The following is an 18,168-nucleotide window of genomic DNA, read 5'->3' as shown; positions in this document are numbered from 1 at the left end:
TCTGCTGTGTGAATCATTACACATATCGATCCACTCCTACACAGAACACTTAATGAGGACGCCAACACATACCTAGACAGACAGGCAACCTCCCACTCAATTTCACCAGCCCGCCATCTCCCACTGACACACACACAAACTGAGACAAACACACATATGCCTATCCATGTCCCTGTCAAAAGACTAATGAAATGTCTTACTTCATTCTGCAGCTAGAGAACTCCAGATTAAGTTAAATTATATCTGTCTAATTTCCATAGAATAACACGTTTAATTTCAATAGATTAGTGGCTCAGAATAATAGCTAATCTCCTTTCTTCATTTGGATATTGAATGTGTTGTTATTGCTAAGAGTAGTAGACAGCCTTCACACTGGTCACCAGTGGGTTTTAGCCTATGATCAGCTAAACCAATCTCACACACACACACACACACACACACACACACACACACACACACACTCCACCCACCTAGACAGAGCCAGTTCAGGGTTAGAGACTCATGCAGGGATTTTTAATTAGCAAACGTTCAGTCTTTGTAAAGATGACAAAAAATTAAACATGTCCCCAAGAATGTTAGAGTTAATTAGTTCATTTACATCATACTGTGTTTTCACAGACACATAACTGTGGTTTGATTTGGTCTGGGAGGAAGAGGAGACATTTTCACAAGAAGGTATTAATGGATTTAAACTGTGGGTTGGAGATATGGCTGAGGCTGAGGTTTTGGACAAGGCAGGGGATATGTTTAGGGTTTTCTGCAGGGCTAGAGATAAGGTTGGTCTTAGATTCTACTGGATCTGTGGATATACAAGATAGGTGGAAAGAGTTTACACCTTATTGCTTAAACCTATTCAGGCTGTTTCAGATCGGAGGAATCATCAAGAGATCAGGGAAGGAAGGGAGTAAGGTTTCAGTTTGGGTTCAAACACACACATCAATAGAAAGACTGGAAGACGCACATCTGATAGACATATTTCCTAATAATCCCAATACTGTCCTCCGTCTGTCTGTCTTTCCTGTGAACGAGGGATGGGATGGAGGGATAGGGGAGGAGAGATGTCTAGAGCAGTGGTTTTCAACCACTGTGCCTTGAGAAACTCTCAGGGGTGCAGCAAAACTTTCCAAATCTTTTTTTTTTAAACACACTTATAAACGTGACAAAATGAACATTGGATTTTGGCTTAGGAACACCAGTGGCGCTAGAAAGAAAATCAATCAGATGATACAATGAATGGGCAGTATTTCTGTTAGATATATTTGAAATATGTATTTCAATTACTTCTGAGTATTTTGTCATTTGTATTACCCTGGGCTGAACTACACTCCAATTTATTTTGTAACAAGATGCTTTTGAGAGCTGTAATTTGTATTTTCAAAATACAAAATACTTTTCTATACCATTTTGGCCCCCTTTCACCCTGCACCCTGTATCAGAAGTCTGATGGCACTATGGTGTGATAAGAGCGTAGCAGGTTAGGAGAATTAGGTTAAGCTGTATCCCATCTTGACAAAAATAATCCCCAGTGTGCTTTGCAGTTCATTTTAGTATGTTCATTTTCACATAAACATTTACATTTTGGTCAATTAGCATTACATTTTTACATTTTAGTCATTTAGCAGATGCTCTTATCCAGAGCGACTTACAGTTAGTGAGTGCATACATTTTTTTTTCTTCATACTGGCCCCCCGTGGGAATCGAACCCACAACCCTGGCGTTGCAAACACCATGCTCTACCAACTGAGCTACACGGGACTAGCAGTAGAAGACACTCTTATCCATAGTGACTTACAGTCAGTGCATTCAGCTAAGATAGTTAAACAACAACATACTGTATCACAGTCATAGCAAGTAAAACAATTCTGTAAATGTTGCTGAGAATGTTGTTACTGTTTGGGCCAGATACTTGCAAATCTATTTCTTTACAAACCACTAGTCTCTAGACCTTTACGTTCAAAAGTAAGACCTAGGCCTACATGTTTTTTCAATTCAATATTTTTTATTTGAAAAGACAAGTAGTTGAATATTGGAATGGATTTGGAAAAACACTTTGAAAGTATTGGCATGTATTAGAAAATACTAAAATACACTTACTCAAATACACTCTCGTGAATTTAACCTAGGTATTTGAAAATAATATTTGAAAGAAGTATTTGAAAATACTTTAAAATACTTCTAATTGAAGTAGTTAATTCGGGCCACATTAGTTGAAAATAAGTGTTTAATTAACAAATATTCAAATACACATTACATTTACATTTTAGTCATTTATCAGACACTCTAATCCAGAGCAATTTACAATTAGTGCGTTCATCTTAAAGCTAGAATCCTTAATGGTGAAAGAGCCACGTACGTTTGCGAAATTACAACAACAAAGAAGTTGCTGCAAACATCATTGCACACGCAACAGAAGGGGGACTATTTCAGATACACTTTGAAGAGGTAGGGTGTGTGTGTGTGTGTGACATCACTCTTTAACCGCAGCTTCCATACAGACACACTCACTCTCACACACACACGTCTAAGGAACAGATGGGGATGAGTGTCACTGTCACTACAGACTCTCTCTCTTTCCGTACGTCTGTTTTTCATCTCTGTCTGCTTACCGTACCGCTCAAAATAACCAGTAATCAGTCAGCTCCTCTCTCTCTGATCACTGTGTCATTGCAGATCTCACACATTGACATGCATCTTGCATGTCATTACCTACCAAAACCAAAACACACTTTAAACTTGCCAGTTACGTACAAAGAATAATCTCAAGTTTTGGATATGATTGTTTTTGAGCCCAGTTCCACTCTGACCATGCCTAATGAGTTTTGTGTTGACAGTGTGTAGGGGTTTTAAACCCTTTTCTCTCATCTTCTTAGGGGTTGTTTTCCGGTTACATCTACACCATGATGACAGCTCTCAGGAACATTGAACAGCTTTCCTCTATTCTACCCTCCACATTCCCCTCCTCTCTCTCTCTCTCTCTCTCTCTCTCTCTCTCTCTCTCTCTCTCTCTCTCTCTCTCTCTCTCTCTCTCACTCTCTCACTCAAACTGTATCTCTCTATATCTCTCTCAAACTCTCTCTCTCTCTCTTTCCCCTAGCTGAGTGCTCTGGGAGGAGAGAATGAGAGATTGCGTCGGCAGCTGGAGGAGGAGAGAGCAGAGCGCAGACGAGTGAATCGACGGATACCGCCAACCAACCACCGGAGGGGTACCTCCCTCCTTCCATTCTCCCTCACACACGGGCCCTCCTCCTCCCTTCCCTCCCTCTCCCCCTCTCTGGACAGAGACACAGGATAACCTCCCCCTGCCTCCCACCTTTCCCCCTCCCCTCTGCACCACCCCCCCCAGCCACAGCCCCAGTCTCAGGCCAGGGGAGAAGGACAGTGCCCTGACCCGAGCAGAGTTGAGCAATGCTGGGCCGCGGTAGCCAGGCGAGGCCCAGGCTGTGAATGAGGCCTACTGGGTGAGGAGGGTGGGAGAACTATCCGTACAGTTGCAGGACAGAGAGCTCTACTGGTCAGGTAGGATCAAACACCTCGCTACAGAGATACGACAGACCAAGGACGCTTCGCCTCACCTGACCTCCCGCTGACCTCTAACCCCTAACCTCTGACCCCTGAACTCTAATGCCTGACATCTCTTCCTTGTTTGGCTGTTCTGTTGGATGGGTTCGGTTATGAAGCCATATCATTGTCTCTGATCACTGTGTGACTGGGTGCCATGTACTGCAACTGTTGACATTGACATCTATTTTCGTTTGTTGTTAGTGCCATGTGTTCTCCCGCTGCTGTGTGTGCGTGTGTGTTCAGTGCCTTGTAACATGAGAGAATTGTAGTAATAATGAATGTTTTTTTATATTTATTCTTAGAGTTCCAGTTTGATAATAACTCCAAATATGATCATAACATTTTCTGACCGTTTTATGTTTAAAGTTGTGACTGTAGGCCAGATAGTTGTGACTGTAGGCCAGATAGTTGTGACTGTAGGCCAGATAGTTGTGACTGTAGGCCAGATAGTTGTGACTGTAGGCCAGATAGTTGTGACTGTAGGCCAGATAGTTGTGACTGTAGGCCAGATAGTTGTGACTGTAGGCCAGATAGTTGTGACTGTAGGCCAGATAGTTGATGTGCTAAGGGAAGACATGGAAGCCAGTGTTGGCTAAACAAGACCTACATGTGACAGAGAGGGAGGGAGAGAGGGAGAGAGGGAGATTTGACTGTGATAATGATAACGGCTGAATCTCTCTCTCTTTCCCTCTGTCTATTCAAAGAGAAACATTGAGGCATGCAGCCACAGACTCTTTCATCTCTCTCTTTCTCTCTCTCTCAATTCAATTTAAGGGCTTTATTGGTATGGGAAACATATGTTTACATTGCCAAAGCAAGTGAAATAGATAATAAACAAAAGTGAAATAAACAATAAAAAATTAGCAGGAAACATTACACACTCTCTCTCTCTCTCTCTCTCTCTCTCTCTCTCTCTCTCTCAGGAGTCTACATTTTAATGAGGCAGAGCTTGGCTTGTTAGTGGTATCGCTGTCACAGTCAAAAATACACCGCTTTTATGCACCAACACACACACACGCGCTCACACACATATAGACTCTCACACACAGAGCACAGTCATTAAAAGTGAAACCACAGGCCTTTAAAGGATTCCCAGGCCCAGACCAAGGCAGCTGTGCGACGGTGAAAAGAGTCCCATGGAAACAATGATGGGAATGATCATTTGTTGTTCTTGAAAACCCAGTGAGGTTTTACGGAGGTTAAGCTTGTCTTTGATCTGTTTTGAACTCGCTTTAGCTCTGTGGAGGGATTATTCAGACGCCTTTACACACACTTACAGTAGACACAGGCTCTTACATGTATTTTCTACACAGGAAGCTCATTTCACACAGTTTCTTATTTTTTCTGGCATCCCCTAACTTCCTACCCTTAGTTTACTAAATGAATGTATGGTTTCCACTGGCTGAGAGTGTGTGTTTCACTTATACACGTCTGTGTGTGTTGTCTTCTAGAAATCTGTGTTACACCTACAAAAATATTGTCACTCACTATTTTATTTTCATCCCAAATCAGCCTGGGTCTGTTTGTGGAGTGTGGCCCTCTGTCTGAGAGAGAGGGATGTTGATGGTTATATGAATGATGATTATGATTACCAGGCATTATTTTCTTTCTGATCATCACAAGAGTGGCCCATCTGAACTAGCATCAGCATCATAAGTGGCCATTGTGGAAGTAGCTGTACTGGCTACACATAGATCATCTTTAGGGGTGCATCTCAAATGGCACCCTATTCCTTTATAGTACACTATTTTTGACCAGAAGTGCACTATAAAGGTTTGTCCTCATGCAGGGGAAACTAGCTGATGCATGTTGCCTGTTCTCTTAGAGGACTGGAGGCAATAAGCTGAGTAGCAGATACTGTACACTCCTTGTTATTAGAAACATAATGTCCAATGGTAAATGATCAGGAAATGAGAATGGATGTTAATAATAGTCATCTTGTCCTTTTTAAAGAGCAACATTATGAGCCTTCCACAGCCCCAGACATGCTCTGGGTTTCTCCTATAAGCTGTGTGTGTGTGTGTGTGTGTGTGTGTGTGTGTGTGTGTGTGTGTCTTAAATTGGCTCCTTGAGACTGGAAGGGAATAAACAGTAAATCTATCTGATGCCCATGTGGATCTGATTGGACTGTTAATGAGGACAGAGGGACAGTCTCTCTGTTTGTCTGACTTTCTCTGACTCTCTCTCTCTATGTTACTCTGACTCGCTCTCTGTTTCTCTGACTGTCTCTCTGTTTCTCTGACTGTGTCTCTGTTTCTCTGACTGTCTCTCTGTTTGTCTGACTGTCTCTCTGTTTCTCTGACTGTTTCTCTGACTGTCTCTCTGTTTCTCTGACTGTCTCTCTGTTTCTCTGACTGTTTCTCTGACTGTCTCTCTGTTTCTCTGACTGTTTCTCTGACTGTCTCTCTGTTTCTCTGACTGTCTCTCTGTTTCTCTGACTGTCTCTCTGTTTCACTGACTGTCTCTGTTTCTCTGACTCTCTCTCTGTTTCTCTGACTGTCTCTCTGTTTCTCTAACTATTTCTCTGACTGTCTCTCTGTTTCTCTGACTATCTCTCTGTTTCTCTGACTGTCTCTCTGTTTCTCTGACTGTCTCTCTGTTTCTCTGACTGTTTCTCTGACTGTCTCTCTGTTTCTCTGACTGTTTCTCTGACTGTCTCTCTGTTTCTCTGGCTGTCTCTCTGTTTCTCTGACTGTTTCTCTGACTGTCTCTCTGTTTCTCTGACTGTCTCTCTGTGTCTCTGACTGTCTCTGTGTCTCTGACTGTCTCTCTGTGTCTCTGACTCTCTCTGTTTCTCTGACTGTTTCTCTGACTGTTTCTCTGACTGTCTCTCTGTTTCTCTGACTGTTTCTCTGACTGTCTCTCTGTTTCTCTGACTGTCTCTCTGTTTCTCTGACTGTTTCTCTGACTGTCTCTCTGTTTCTCTGACTGTTTCTCTGTGTATCTGACTGTCTCTCTGTGTCTCTGACTGTCTCTCTGTTTCTCTGACTGTTTCTCTGTTTCTCTGACTGTTTCTCTGACTGTCTCTCTGTTTCTCTGACTGTTTCTCTGACTGTCTCTCTGTTTCTTTGACTGTTTATCTGACTGTCTCTCTGTTTCTCTGACTGTTTCTCTGACTGTCTCTCTGTTTCTCTGACTGTTTATCTGACTGTCTCTCTGTTTCTCTGACTGTTTATCTGACTGTCTCTCTGTTTCTCTGACTGTTTCTCTGACTGTCTCTCTGTTTCTCTGACTGTCTCTCTGTTTCTCTGACTGTTTCTCTGACTGTCTCTGTTTCTCTGACTGTCTCTCTGTGTCTCTGACTGTCTCTCTGTGTCTCTGACTGTCTCTCTGTGTCTCTGACTCTCTCTGTGTCTCTGACTGTCTCTCTGTGTCTCTGACTGTCTCTCTGTTTCTCTGACTGTTTCTCTGACTGTCTCTCTGTTTCTCTGACTGTTTCTCTGACTGTCTCTCTGTTTCTCTGACTGTTTCTCTGACTCTCTCTGTTTCTCTGACTGTCTCTCTGTTTCTCTGACTGTCTCTCTGTTTCTCTGACTGTTTCTCTGACTGTCTCTCTGTTTCTCTGACTGTTTCTCTGACTGTTTCTCTGACTGTCTCTGTTTCTCTGACTGTCTCTCTGTTTCTCTGACTGTCTCTCTGTTTCTCTGACTGTCTCTCTGTTTCTCTGACTGTCTCTCTGTTTCTCTGACTGTCTCTCTGTTTCTCTGACTGTCTCTCTGTTTCTCTGACTCAGAAAGAGATAGAGGGAGAGAAAGAGCGAGGGAGACGCAGGTAGAGACAGAAGGAGGGGAAGAGGACAGAGAGAAGAGTGGGAGGGAAGAGCAAAGGGATAGAGGAACAGAGTGTATACCAGGGTAAGATTATTGTCCTTATCAGCATGCTCCAGAACGTGTGTGTGTGTGTGTGTCCCTAATGGGGCAGTGTGAGGGGAAATGAGGCCTGGCCTGATGGAGGCTGATTACCCATCGACTCTACACACATCAAAGAAAGAGAGGGAAGGAGGAGGAGAGGAAGAAGTGAGGGGAGAGATGAAGGTGAAAGTCACCATCACCTCCTCTCTCCCTGGGACCCCAGACGCTGCCACACACACGGCCACCATTTTATTCAACCTTGACAGATTGGGCTTTCAGGGCGAAAAGGGAGGAGGAGAGAGGAGAGGAAGGAGGGGTGATGAACGGACAGAGAGAGGAAGGAGGGGTGATGAATGGACAGAGAGATGAGAGGAAGGAGGGGTGATGAACGGACAGAGAGAGGAAGGAGGGGTGATGAACAGACAGAGAGATGAGAGGAAGGAGGGGTGATGAACAGACAGAGAGATGAGAGGAAGGAGGGGTGATGAACGGACAGAGAGAGGAAGGAGGGGTGATGAACAGACAGAGAGATGAGAGGAAGGAGGGGTGATGAACGGACAGAGAGAGGAAGGAGGGGTGATGAACAGACAGAGAGATGAGAGGAAGGAGGGGTGATGAACAGACAGAGAGGTGAGAGGAAGGAGGGGGAGGAGGAAGGGTGAAGGGACAGAGATGCCACAGACCTTCATTTTCCATATTAGAGAATTAATTAAATTAAACTTCTGTTAATGACGTCTGAGGGAAGTCCTGTTATTTATGACTGTGGAGGAATTATACCAGCCACACACACACACACACCACAATCTGTCTGACAGGTGTCTTGTCCTTCCTGACCGTGCTGAGGGTAGAGAGAGGGACTGGTGACAGAGGCTGGTTGCATGGAGTCCTTGTTTGAAAATGTGAGCTATTTCCCTACATCACCCTCCTCTCACCCCCGGTACTCCCACCTTCAAGCCCATCCTCTCCCCCCTCCTCCTTCTTTTTCAAAAACCATATTACATTTCAGAGGGTCAATATTTCTTCCTTACCTCCACCCCCAAAAACCCCGACCTAAACCAACCCCCCCATGTCCCCTTTGTTTTATTCAAAATCATTCAGAGGGTTGTTTTCCTTCCCTCACAGACGTCCCCACTCCCTCTCCTCATCTCCTATCTTCCCTTTTTATACAAGTCAGAGTATGTTTCCCTTTTGCAGTCCCCGAATCCCGAACCCCAAACCTTCTCCCGTCTGCCCCATTTATCAGAAAGAACCCCAATATCTCTCTACCTTTCTCTCTCTCTCTCTCTCCATCTCTCTCTCTCTCTCCATCTCTCTCAGCTCATTACCATATATAGTATACAAGATGGCGGTGAAGGTAATCTCCACTCGCCGGGTGACAAAATGGAGGTCTGCACATTGTCATCATCAACGAACCCTCGCTGATTTGTGTCACGTCTTGGTGTGACAGACACGCAAGTGATGGAAGACACACACATACACACTCACACACACGGGGTGCGGCGTTATACTGACCACGAAACGCATCACATCTGTAATCAGGTCTGACACATTGAAGCAAAACGCTCCCATCTCATCTGACAGCCACACACACACACACACACACACACACACAGAGAGAGAAAGAACAGCATAACAATTCAGATGGAAATAGACATGTATTCTGAGGATGTATCGTGGTCCCTAATGTATAGGCCATTTGTTAGTGTTGCTGTTTGAATACATTAACGTGGTTTTAGATGTGGGTTTGTAGGGGAGGCACAGGGAAGAGACTGGTGTGTTTATCATGGCATATCACATATTATTTAGATACTACCACAACCATTCTCTGTGTGTCTTTAGGCTGAAGACAGAAATGTGTACCGTCAACATCTTCTAACTTCAAGCCTCATTGGGTAGACTGGTACTGTATGCCACTGGTATGTCATCACCAGTATATAACAGAAAACATCCTCTTTCCTTAGTTTTGTTCATTCACTCGTCCTGGGTGAGTATCATGTTCAGTACGACAGTTATCTTCTTCATGTTCAGTTGTAAGTCACAGCAAACAAAACGTTGTTGATCTCCTCCAGCAGTACTTAACACCACAACACAACAACAAAGAGAACAAGAATAAATATAAACCATATCAAATGTGGAGAGGGTGAAATCCACCGAAACTGTCACGAAAAGTTGTCATGTAGTGTTATTCATTTACAAATGCAATTATTGTTCTTCACTTTGCTGGCTTGTTAAGTGACAAGCAAGGAGATCCTCCATGACAGTGTGGAAGAATTCAAACTAAACTGGATCTTAGAGAGTCTGTTCCCATACAGACTGGACTAGACTGGAAATGACACATCTCACACCTACTAATGCAGCATCTCTGCTTAATGTCTCTCTGATATCTGGTACAGGAGGGAGAGGGAGGGAGAGAAAGAGAGGGATGGGAGAGATGCGAGGGAGAGCGGTATTCTCAGGGGATGTAAGTCTAAGCTCTGAGTTTGTCACTAGTAGTGGCCCTGTCAAGGTTCTGTGAATCACAAACCCTTTGGTGTTAATAGGCAGATTAAGGAAATAAACTAAGCATGTCCTTATTAGGCTTCCACCTTTCCCATTTATTTATTTAGCTATTTTATTTTATTTATTTATCTAGCTACCTCTGTTTTGCCACATTGTCTTGCAGAATGTTTTTTATGCTCTCGCTCTCTTTCCCTCCCTCTCTCTCTCGCTCTCTCTCTCCCTCCCTCTCTCTCTCTCTCTCTCTCTCTCTCGCTCTCTCCCTCCCTCTCTCTGTCTCTCTCTCTCTCTCTCTCTCTCTCTCTCGCTCTCGCTCTCGCTCTCAATTTCAATTCAATTTCAATTTAAGGGCTTTATTGGCATGGGAAACGTATGTTAACATTGCCAAAGCAAGTGAAGTAGATAGTCAGTCCCTCTCTCTCTCTCTCTGTGTCTCTCTCTCTCTGTGTCTCTCTCTCTCTGTGTCTCTCTCTCTCTGTCTCTCTCTTTCTCTGTCTCTCTCTTTCTCTGTCTCTCTCTTTCTCTTTCTCTGTCTCTCTCTCTGTCTCTCTCTCTCTTTCTCTGTCGCTCTCTGTCTCTCTCTGTGTCTCTCTCTCCTCTCTCTCTGTCTGTGTCTCTCTGTCTCTCTGTCTCTCTCTCTCTCTCTCTCTCTCCCTCTCTCTTTCTCATTTTCAAAAGGCACTTTATTTACCAACCCAGGGGAATGCTACACTACGCATTAACCTGTGCCATTATGCATTCATTTATGTATGCAAATGCACTTTATGATTAAACAAATTGTTTTGCTGTTTGGCTGTGTGTTCGTTGTGTGTTGGCTGGTGACATTCATGTATGGTGTGAGTGTGTGTGTGTGTGTGTGTCTGCGCATTTGATATACTGTATTATACTTAGTGTACTTTTATGTTATTGATTTATTTCAAATAAGTACCAAAACATACCAAATGGCATGTGGTCTCCTATTAAGGACAGAGCTATCAGAACTAATTATCACAACCACAATCAGGTTATGTGGTTAACATTTGTGGTTGCTTTTAGGCATCTCTCTCTCTCTCTCTCTCTCTCTCTCTCTCTCTCTCTCTCTCTGTCCCTCTCTCTTCCCCTATCCCTCTCTCTTCCCCTATCCCTGCCCCTCTTTCCCTCACCCCTTCCCCCATGCAGCAGTTAGTGATGGGTGTGTAGTGGAGCCTGTTAGTGTCCAGGACACCAGCCCTTCACTCTTTGGTTTATACTACCTCTTACCAAGGGCAGGAGGGAGGGCCTCTTGTAACGTGTGTGTGTGCGCGTGCGTGCGTGTGTCTGTGTTTGTGTGTGTGAGAGAGACAGAATGTGTGAGATTAAAACTGGTCCCCTGTAAGGGTAAATTTAATTAAGTAGCTTTATGAAATAGTAATTGTAATAATGGCAACACATGCATGTTATATTGCATTTTTAATAAAGGACATGAGGACGTGAACACTCCAGAATATTTCCTTCTAATTCTGGGATGTTGAATTTGCCTAAGACACGCTTGGATTCTGTAGTAACAGAATAATTTATTAAAACAAATGCTACATTTTACAAAGTACTCAAATTAAATGTGACCAGCACTAAAATATGTACTGCTAGGCCATACAATATGCATGAAATTATGCTAATTATGTGGGGTGGTGGGAAAAGACTTGGGGCTAAACTTGTCAGCTGGGTTTGTCAAACATATCAAATCAAATCAAATCAAATTTTATTGGCCACATGCGCCGAATACAACAGGTGCAGACATTACAGTGAAATGCTTACTTACAGCCCTTAACCAACAGTGCATTAATTTTTTATAAAAAAGTTAAATAAAACAACAACAAAAAAGTGTTGAGAAAAAAAGAGCAGAAGTAAAATAAAATAACAGTAGGGAGGCTATATATACAGGGGGGTACCGGTGCAGAGTCAATGTGCAGGGGCACCGGCTAGTTGAGGTAGTTGAAGTAATATGTACATGTGGGTAGACTTAAAGTGACTATGCATAAATAATTAACAGTAGCAGCAGCGTAAAAAGATGGGGTGGGGGGGCAGTGCAAATAGTCCGGGTAGCCATGATTAGCTGTTCAGGAGTCTTATGGCTTGGGGGTAGAAGCTGTCGAGAAGTCTTTTGGACCTAGACTTGGCACTCCGGTACCGCTTGCCGTGCGGTAGCAGAGAGAACAGTCTATGACTAGGGTGGCTGGAGTCTTTGACAATTTTGAGGGCCTTCCTCTGACACCGCCTGGTATAGAGGTCCTGGATGGCAGGAAGCTTGGCCCCAGTGATGTATTGGGCCGTACGCACTACCCTCTGTAGTGCCTTGCGGTCGGAGGCCAAGCAGTTGCCATACCAGGCGGTGATGCAACCAGTCAGGATGCTCTCGATGGTGCAGCTGTAGAATTTTTTGAGGATCTGAGGACCCATGCCAAATCTTTTCAGTCTCCTGAGGGGGAATAGGCTTTGTCGTGCCCTCTTCACGACTGTCTTGGTGTGTTTGGACCATGATAGTTCGTTGGTGATGTGGACACCAAGGAACTTGAAGCTCTCAACCTGTTCCACTACAGCCCTGTCGATGAGAATGGGGGCGTGCTCAGGCCTCTTTTTTTTTCCTCTAGTCCACAATCATCTCCTTTGTCTTGGTCACGTTGAGGGAGAGGTTGTTATCCTGGCACCACACGGCCAGGTCTCTGACCTCCTCCCTATAGGCTGTCTCATCGTTGTTGGTGATCAGGCCTACCACTGTTGTGTCGTCAGCAAACTTAATGATGGTGTTGGAGTCGTGCCTGGCCATGCAGTCATGGGTGAACAGGGAGGACAGGAGGGGACTGAGCACTCACCCCTGAGGGGCCCCCGTGTTGAGGATCAGTGTGGCAGATGTGTTGTTACCTACCCTTACCACCTGGGGGTGGCCCGTCAGGAAGTCCAGGATCCAGTTGGAGAGGGAGGTGTTTAGTCCCAGGATCCTTAGCTTAGTGATGAGCTTTGAGGGCACTATGGTGTTGAATGCTGAGCTGTAGTCAATGAATAGCATTCTCACGTAGGTGTTCCTCTTGTCCAGGTGGGAAAGGGCAGTGTGGAGTGCAATAGAGATTGCATCATCTGTGGATCTGTTGGAGCGGTATGCAAATTGGAGTGGGTCTATGGTTTCTGGGATAATGGTGTTGATGTGAGCCATGACCAGCCTTTCAAAGCACTTCATGGCTACAGACGTCAGTGCTACGGGTCGGTAGTCATTTAGGCAGGTTATCTTAGTGTCCTTGGGCACGGGGACTATGGTGGTCTGCTTGAAACATGTTGGTATTACAGACTCAGTCAGGGACATGTTGAAAATGTCAGTGAAGACACTTGCCAGTTGGTCAGCACATGCTCGGAGTACACGTCCTGGTAATCCGTCTGGCCCTGCGGCCTTGTGAATGTTGACCTGCTTAAAAGTCTTACTCACATCGGCTACGGAGAGTGTGATCACATAGTCATCCGGAACAGCTGGTGCTCTCATGCATGCTTCAGTGTTGCTTGCCTCGAGGCGAGCATAGAAGTGGTTTAGCTCGTCTGGTAGGCTTGTGTCACTGGGAAGCTCGCGGCTGTGCTTCCCTTTGTAGTCTGTAATAGTTTTCAAGCCCTGCCACATCCGACGAGCATCAGAGCCGGTGTAGTACGATTCAAGCTTAGTCCTGTATTGACTCTTTGCCTGTTTGATGGTTCGTCGGAGGGCATAGTGGGATTTCTTATAAGCGTCTACCCTTTAGCTCAGTGCGGATGTTTCCTGTAATCCATGGCTTCTGGTTGGGGTATGTACGTATGGTCACTGTGGGGACGACATCATCGATGCACTTATTGATGAAGCCAGTGACTGATGTGGTCTACTCCTCAATGCTATCTGAAGAATCCCGGAACATGTTCCAGTCTGTGCTAGCAAAACAGTCCTGTAGCTTAGCATCTGCATCATCTGACCACTTTTTTATTAACCGAGTCACTGGTGCTTCCTGCTTTATAATTTTTTTATTTTTAATTTTTTTGGTCATTTAGCAGACGCTCTTGTCCAGAGCGACTTACAGGAGCAATTAGGGTTAAGTGCCTTGCTCAAGGGCACATCGACAGATTTTTCACCTAGTCGGCTCGGGGATTAGAACCAGCGACCTTTTGGTTACTGGCACAACGCTCTTACCCACTAAGCTACCTGCCACCTTTAGTTTTTGCTTATAAGCAGGAATCAGGAGGATAGAGTTATGGTCAGATTTGCCAAATGGAGGGCGAGGGAGAGCTTTGTATGCGTCTCTGTGTGTGGAGTAAAGGTGGTCTAGAGTTTTTTTTCCTCTGGTTGCACATTTAACATGCTGGTAGAAATTTGGTAGAACAAATTTAAGTTTCCCTGCATTAAAGTCCCCGGCCACTAGGAGCGCTGCCTCTGGATGAGCGTTTTCCTGTTGACTTATGGCCTTATACAGCTCATTCAGTGCAATCTTAATGCCAGCATTGGTTTGTGGTGGTAAATAGACAGCTATGAAAAATTTAGATGAAAACTCTCTTGGTAAATAGTGTGGTCTACAGCTTATCATAAGATTCTCTACCTCAGGTGAGCAAAACCTCGAGACTTCCTTAGTATTTGATTTTGTGCACCAGCTGTTGTTTACAAATATACACAGACCGCCACCCCTTGTTTACATTTACATTTACGTCATTTAGCAGACGCTCTTATCCAGAGCGACTTACAAATTGGTGCATTCACCCTATAGCCAGTGGGATAACCACTTTACAATTTTTTTGTTTTTCTTTATTATTATTATTATTATTTATTTTTATTTTTTTGGGGGGGGTAGAAGGATTACTTTATCCTATCCCAGGTATTCCTTAAAGAGGTGGGGTTTCAAATGTCTCCGGAAGGTGGTGAGTGACTCCGCTGTCCTGGCGTCGTGAGGGAGCTTGTTCCACCATTGGGGTGCCAGAGCAGCGAACAGTTTTGACTGGGCTGGGCGGGAACTATGCTTCCGCAGAGGAAGGGGAGCCAGCAGGCCAGAGGTGGATGAACGCAATGCCCTCGTTTGGGTGTAGGGACTGATCAGAGGCTGAAGGTACAGAGGTGCCGTTCCCCTCACAGCTCCATAGGCAAGCACCATGGTCTTGTAACAGATGCGAGCTTCAACTGGAAGCCAGTGGAGTGTGCGGAGGAGCGGGGTGACGTGAGAGAACTTGGGAAGGTTGAACACCAGACGGGCTGCGGCATTCTGGATGAGTTGTAGGGGTTTAATGGCACAGGCAGGGAGCCCGGGATTCCTTGTCTTACCGGAGTCAGCCGTTCTATCCTGCCGATGTAGCGTATAGCCCGCTAGCTGTATGTTATCCATGTCGTCGTTCAGCCACGACTCGGTGAAACATAAGATATTACAGTTTTTAATGTCCCGTTGGTAGGATAACCGTAATCTTAGGTCATCCAATTTATTTTCCAATGATTGAAGATTGGCTAATAGGATTGATGGGAGCGGCAGTTTACTCACTCGGGTGTCTGTAGGATATCCTTCGCGGCCGCCTCGTTGAAGAAAAATTATTCGTCCAATACGAGGTGAGTAATCGCTGTCCTGATATCCAGAAGCTCTTTTTGGTTATAAGAGACGATGGCAGAAACATTATGTACAAAATAAATTACAAATAACGCAGAAAAACACACATAATAGTACAATTGGTTAGAGGCCTGTAAAACGGCAGCCATCTTCTCCGGCGCCATTTCGTTATGAGTTTGAGTAGAGGCAGCTTTGAGTATGTTAGGACTTCTAGTGATTCTTTGTCCTAATTGTTAATGTTAGCAGAGTGGTTGCTCACTGATTCTAACTGAGTGTAGCTCACCGGTGCACACACATACTGTGGGAGGTACGGCAGAGACACCGATAACATTTTGAACGGTTGTGATTCATTAATACACACAGAAAGGGTAAACTAGCATTTGCATACTGTTTACGTGTTATATTTATTTTTATCATGGTCTGAGAGTTACTCTGATGAACACTATGTCGGAGAAAAATCCTGACGAAAGCTTAAAGACGAAATTCGTTGGTTCAACTTTTATCAGTAAAGAAGCTTCTTAATTTAATGATATTGTCCTCTAAGTGTTGCTGAATCTCCTCTCTACTTCAGTCTGCTCCTCAATTCATTCAACTTGGTTGGACAGCGAAGTAACGGCAGTGATCCCTTCCCTTTGACAGTTCCGTTCGGATATTATGTTAAAAATAAATAACACTTTGTTTTAAAGGTCCAATGCATCCATTTTTGGGTAACACTTATGTACCTTACTGTGATTGTTTTCAATTAACATTTTCTAAAATAAACCAAAATGGCTTCTTAGCTAAAAGCAATTTCTCAAGCAAGAATTTAGCTAGGACTGTCTGGGCGGTGTCTGAGTTGGGAGGGAAAAACTGAAAACGACCTGTTATTGGCAGAGAGGTTTGGAACTCTCTTTCTTATTGGTCTATTAAGACATGCTCCAGAACTTTGGCTACTAGTAAGTATTTTTTTAACTTCTCGCTTTGGGCTGACTGTGTCAATGTGTAGTTCATACATGCATAATCTATGAGCAGAATTACTGTCTTACCACGAAGTCCCTAGTTTGAAAGGGACTGTTTTCTGGAAGCTGTGCTGCGCCCATTTTCCTTACATTTTCTCCCATGTGGGCTGGCCCACTACCAATTGGAGTTTCAGCCAATGAACTTCAGCCCTTCGCTATTTGAGTGACAGCTAGCAAGATGCACACACAGCAGAGCGAGAGAGAGAGAGCAATGACGCGGTGCAGATATCTGCACATATGTGACATAGTATGCAATTTTCGGGGACCACTTTTGGCTCCTTTCAACAACTGGCAAAAAAGTATACAAAAGTACCAGAGAATCTCTAACTGATTTACTGCCTGATGTGACCATCCCATCAAAACAGGCTGACATTTCAGGTGGTCTTTTCAAACAGCTCTGACACTAAAAGGGTATTGTCATCATTTTCACAATTTCACAGTATTATTCCAACAACATACTGTAGAAATATATATATATATATATATATATAAAAACAGGGAAATCACGTGTTTTCACTGCACTGGACCATTAAATGTTTGTCTCTGAGGTTACTGGGCCATGTTCCATTTCTGAATGAATTTCCTCTCAAGCTTAGTCTTCAAAGGGTTCAAGGCTCAAATTCCATATTTGACATGGTAACAATATCTACTTCAAACTATAAAGTCCTTCACATCCCAACTTCTATTTATCTTTCTCTTTTTAATTACCCACTGACATTAATTTATGCTTTCCCCCTTTTATCGCTAATCGTTTACAAGCCCAGGATCATCATGGTAATATTACAGAATTATAAAATACATTCCCTCTCGTTAATTAGGTTGTTCTTTTTAATTAGAGTGTGATTGTGGTGAATTGGCCAGTTAACGAGGAGGGGAAATGCAGGCCAATGGAACGTCATTCCAGCCAATGGAACGTCACTGTGAGGATAGATAGAATGTGGCTAACAGCGCCCTCTATGTCTCAGTGAAGGGATAGCATCTCTCTCTGCTTGACTGACTCCCTGTATTGTATATCAGACAAAAAACAACATAAGATACATTTAACTAAACATCTTATTGATGATTATCCTAATTAAGAATATCAATATTGATAAAGCATCCCTCCTGTCTGGCCAGCGTCCGATACTAGACTATACTAAAACTTGGTAGGGCTGTAATCTTTATGTACACCGTCTGATAAAGTGTAAGCCATGTCTCCATAGAGAGCTTTCTACGTCACTCCAGAGTGATGTCGCAGGTAGACACACACACACACACACACACACACCTGTATGTCCACAAATAGCTTGTACTAACATCCGCAGGTAAACAGTCCTATTGAGGGCCCAGTTCCTCATACAGAGATGGTAATTACAAAACCCATGGTCGTCTTAACATGAGCTATCCTATCATACACATTGATCTCGCACTCTCTCCCTTTCTCTCTTTTCATTTTCTCTCTCTTTCTGTATCTCTCTCTCTCTCTCTCTCTCTCTCTCTCTCTCTCTCTCTCTCTCTCTCTCACCCTCCATGGAATATTACACTGAACACATTGCTGCCACAGGATTGAGGAATAGTGTCATATACTGGCAATTTCCTGCCTGTGTGTCAGCCATACTCTACCTTAATATGGCAGCTATTTCTCTTAATAAAACGCCTGTTGTCTATATACATATCTGCCATGCCGCGCTGTGCTCAGTAGTGTTTTTTGATGAATGACAGTGGGGAGGGAGAGAG

General features: G+C 44.0%; 1 protein-coding gene across 2 annotated transcripts in view; it reads left to right on the top strand.

Annotated features, from left to right (window-relative positions):
* The window catches only part of LOC121549761 (golgin subfamily A member 6-like protein 22), a 126,637-nt gene extending 122,269 nt beyond the window's left edge, over positions 1–4,368 (top strand). For both annotated transcript variants that reach the window (XM_041861624.2, XM_041861625.2), the window contains one exon: positions 3,095–4,368. In XM_041861624.2, coding sequence (XP_041717558.1) covers positions 3,095–3,292 — 198 coding nt within the window. In that variant the 3' untranslated portion in view covers positions 3,293–4,368. The remainder of the gene's footprint in view (positions 1–3,094) is intronic.
* The last annotated feature ends 13,800 nt before the right edge of the window (positions 4,369–18,168 follow it).

This window comes from Coregonus clupeaformis, chromosome 34 (assembly GCF_020615455.1).
Source record: "Coregonus clupeaformis isolate EN_2021a chromosome 34, ASM2061545v1, whole genome shotgun sequence".
In the NCBI taxonomy this organism is placed as follows: Eukaryota; Metazoa; Chordata; class Actinopteri; order Salmoniformes; family Salmonidae; genus Coregonus; species Coregonus clupeaformis.
The sequence above is the reverse complement of the archived record's forward strand: the minus strand, read 5'-3'. Positions and strand labels throughout refer to the sequence as shown.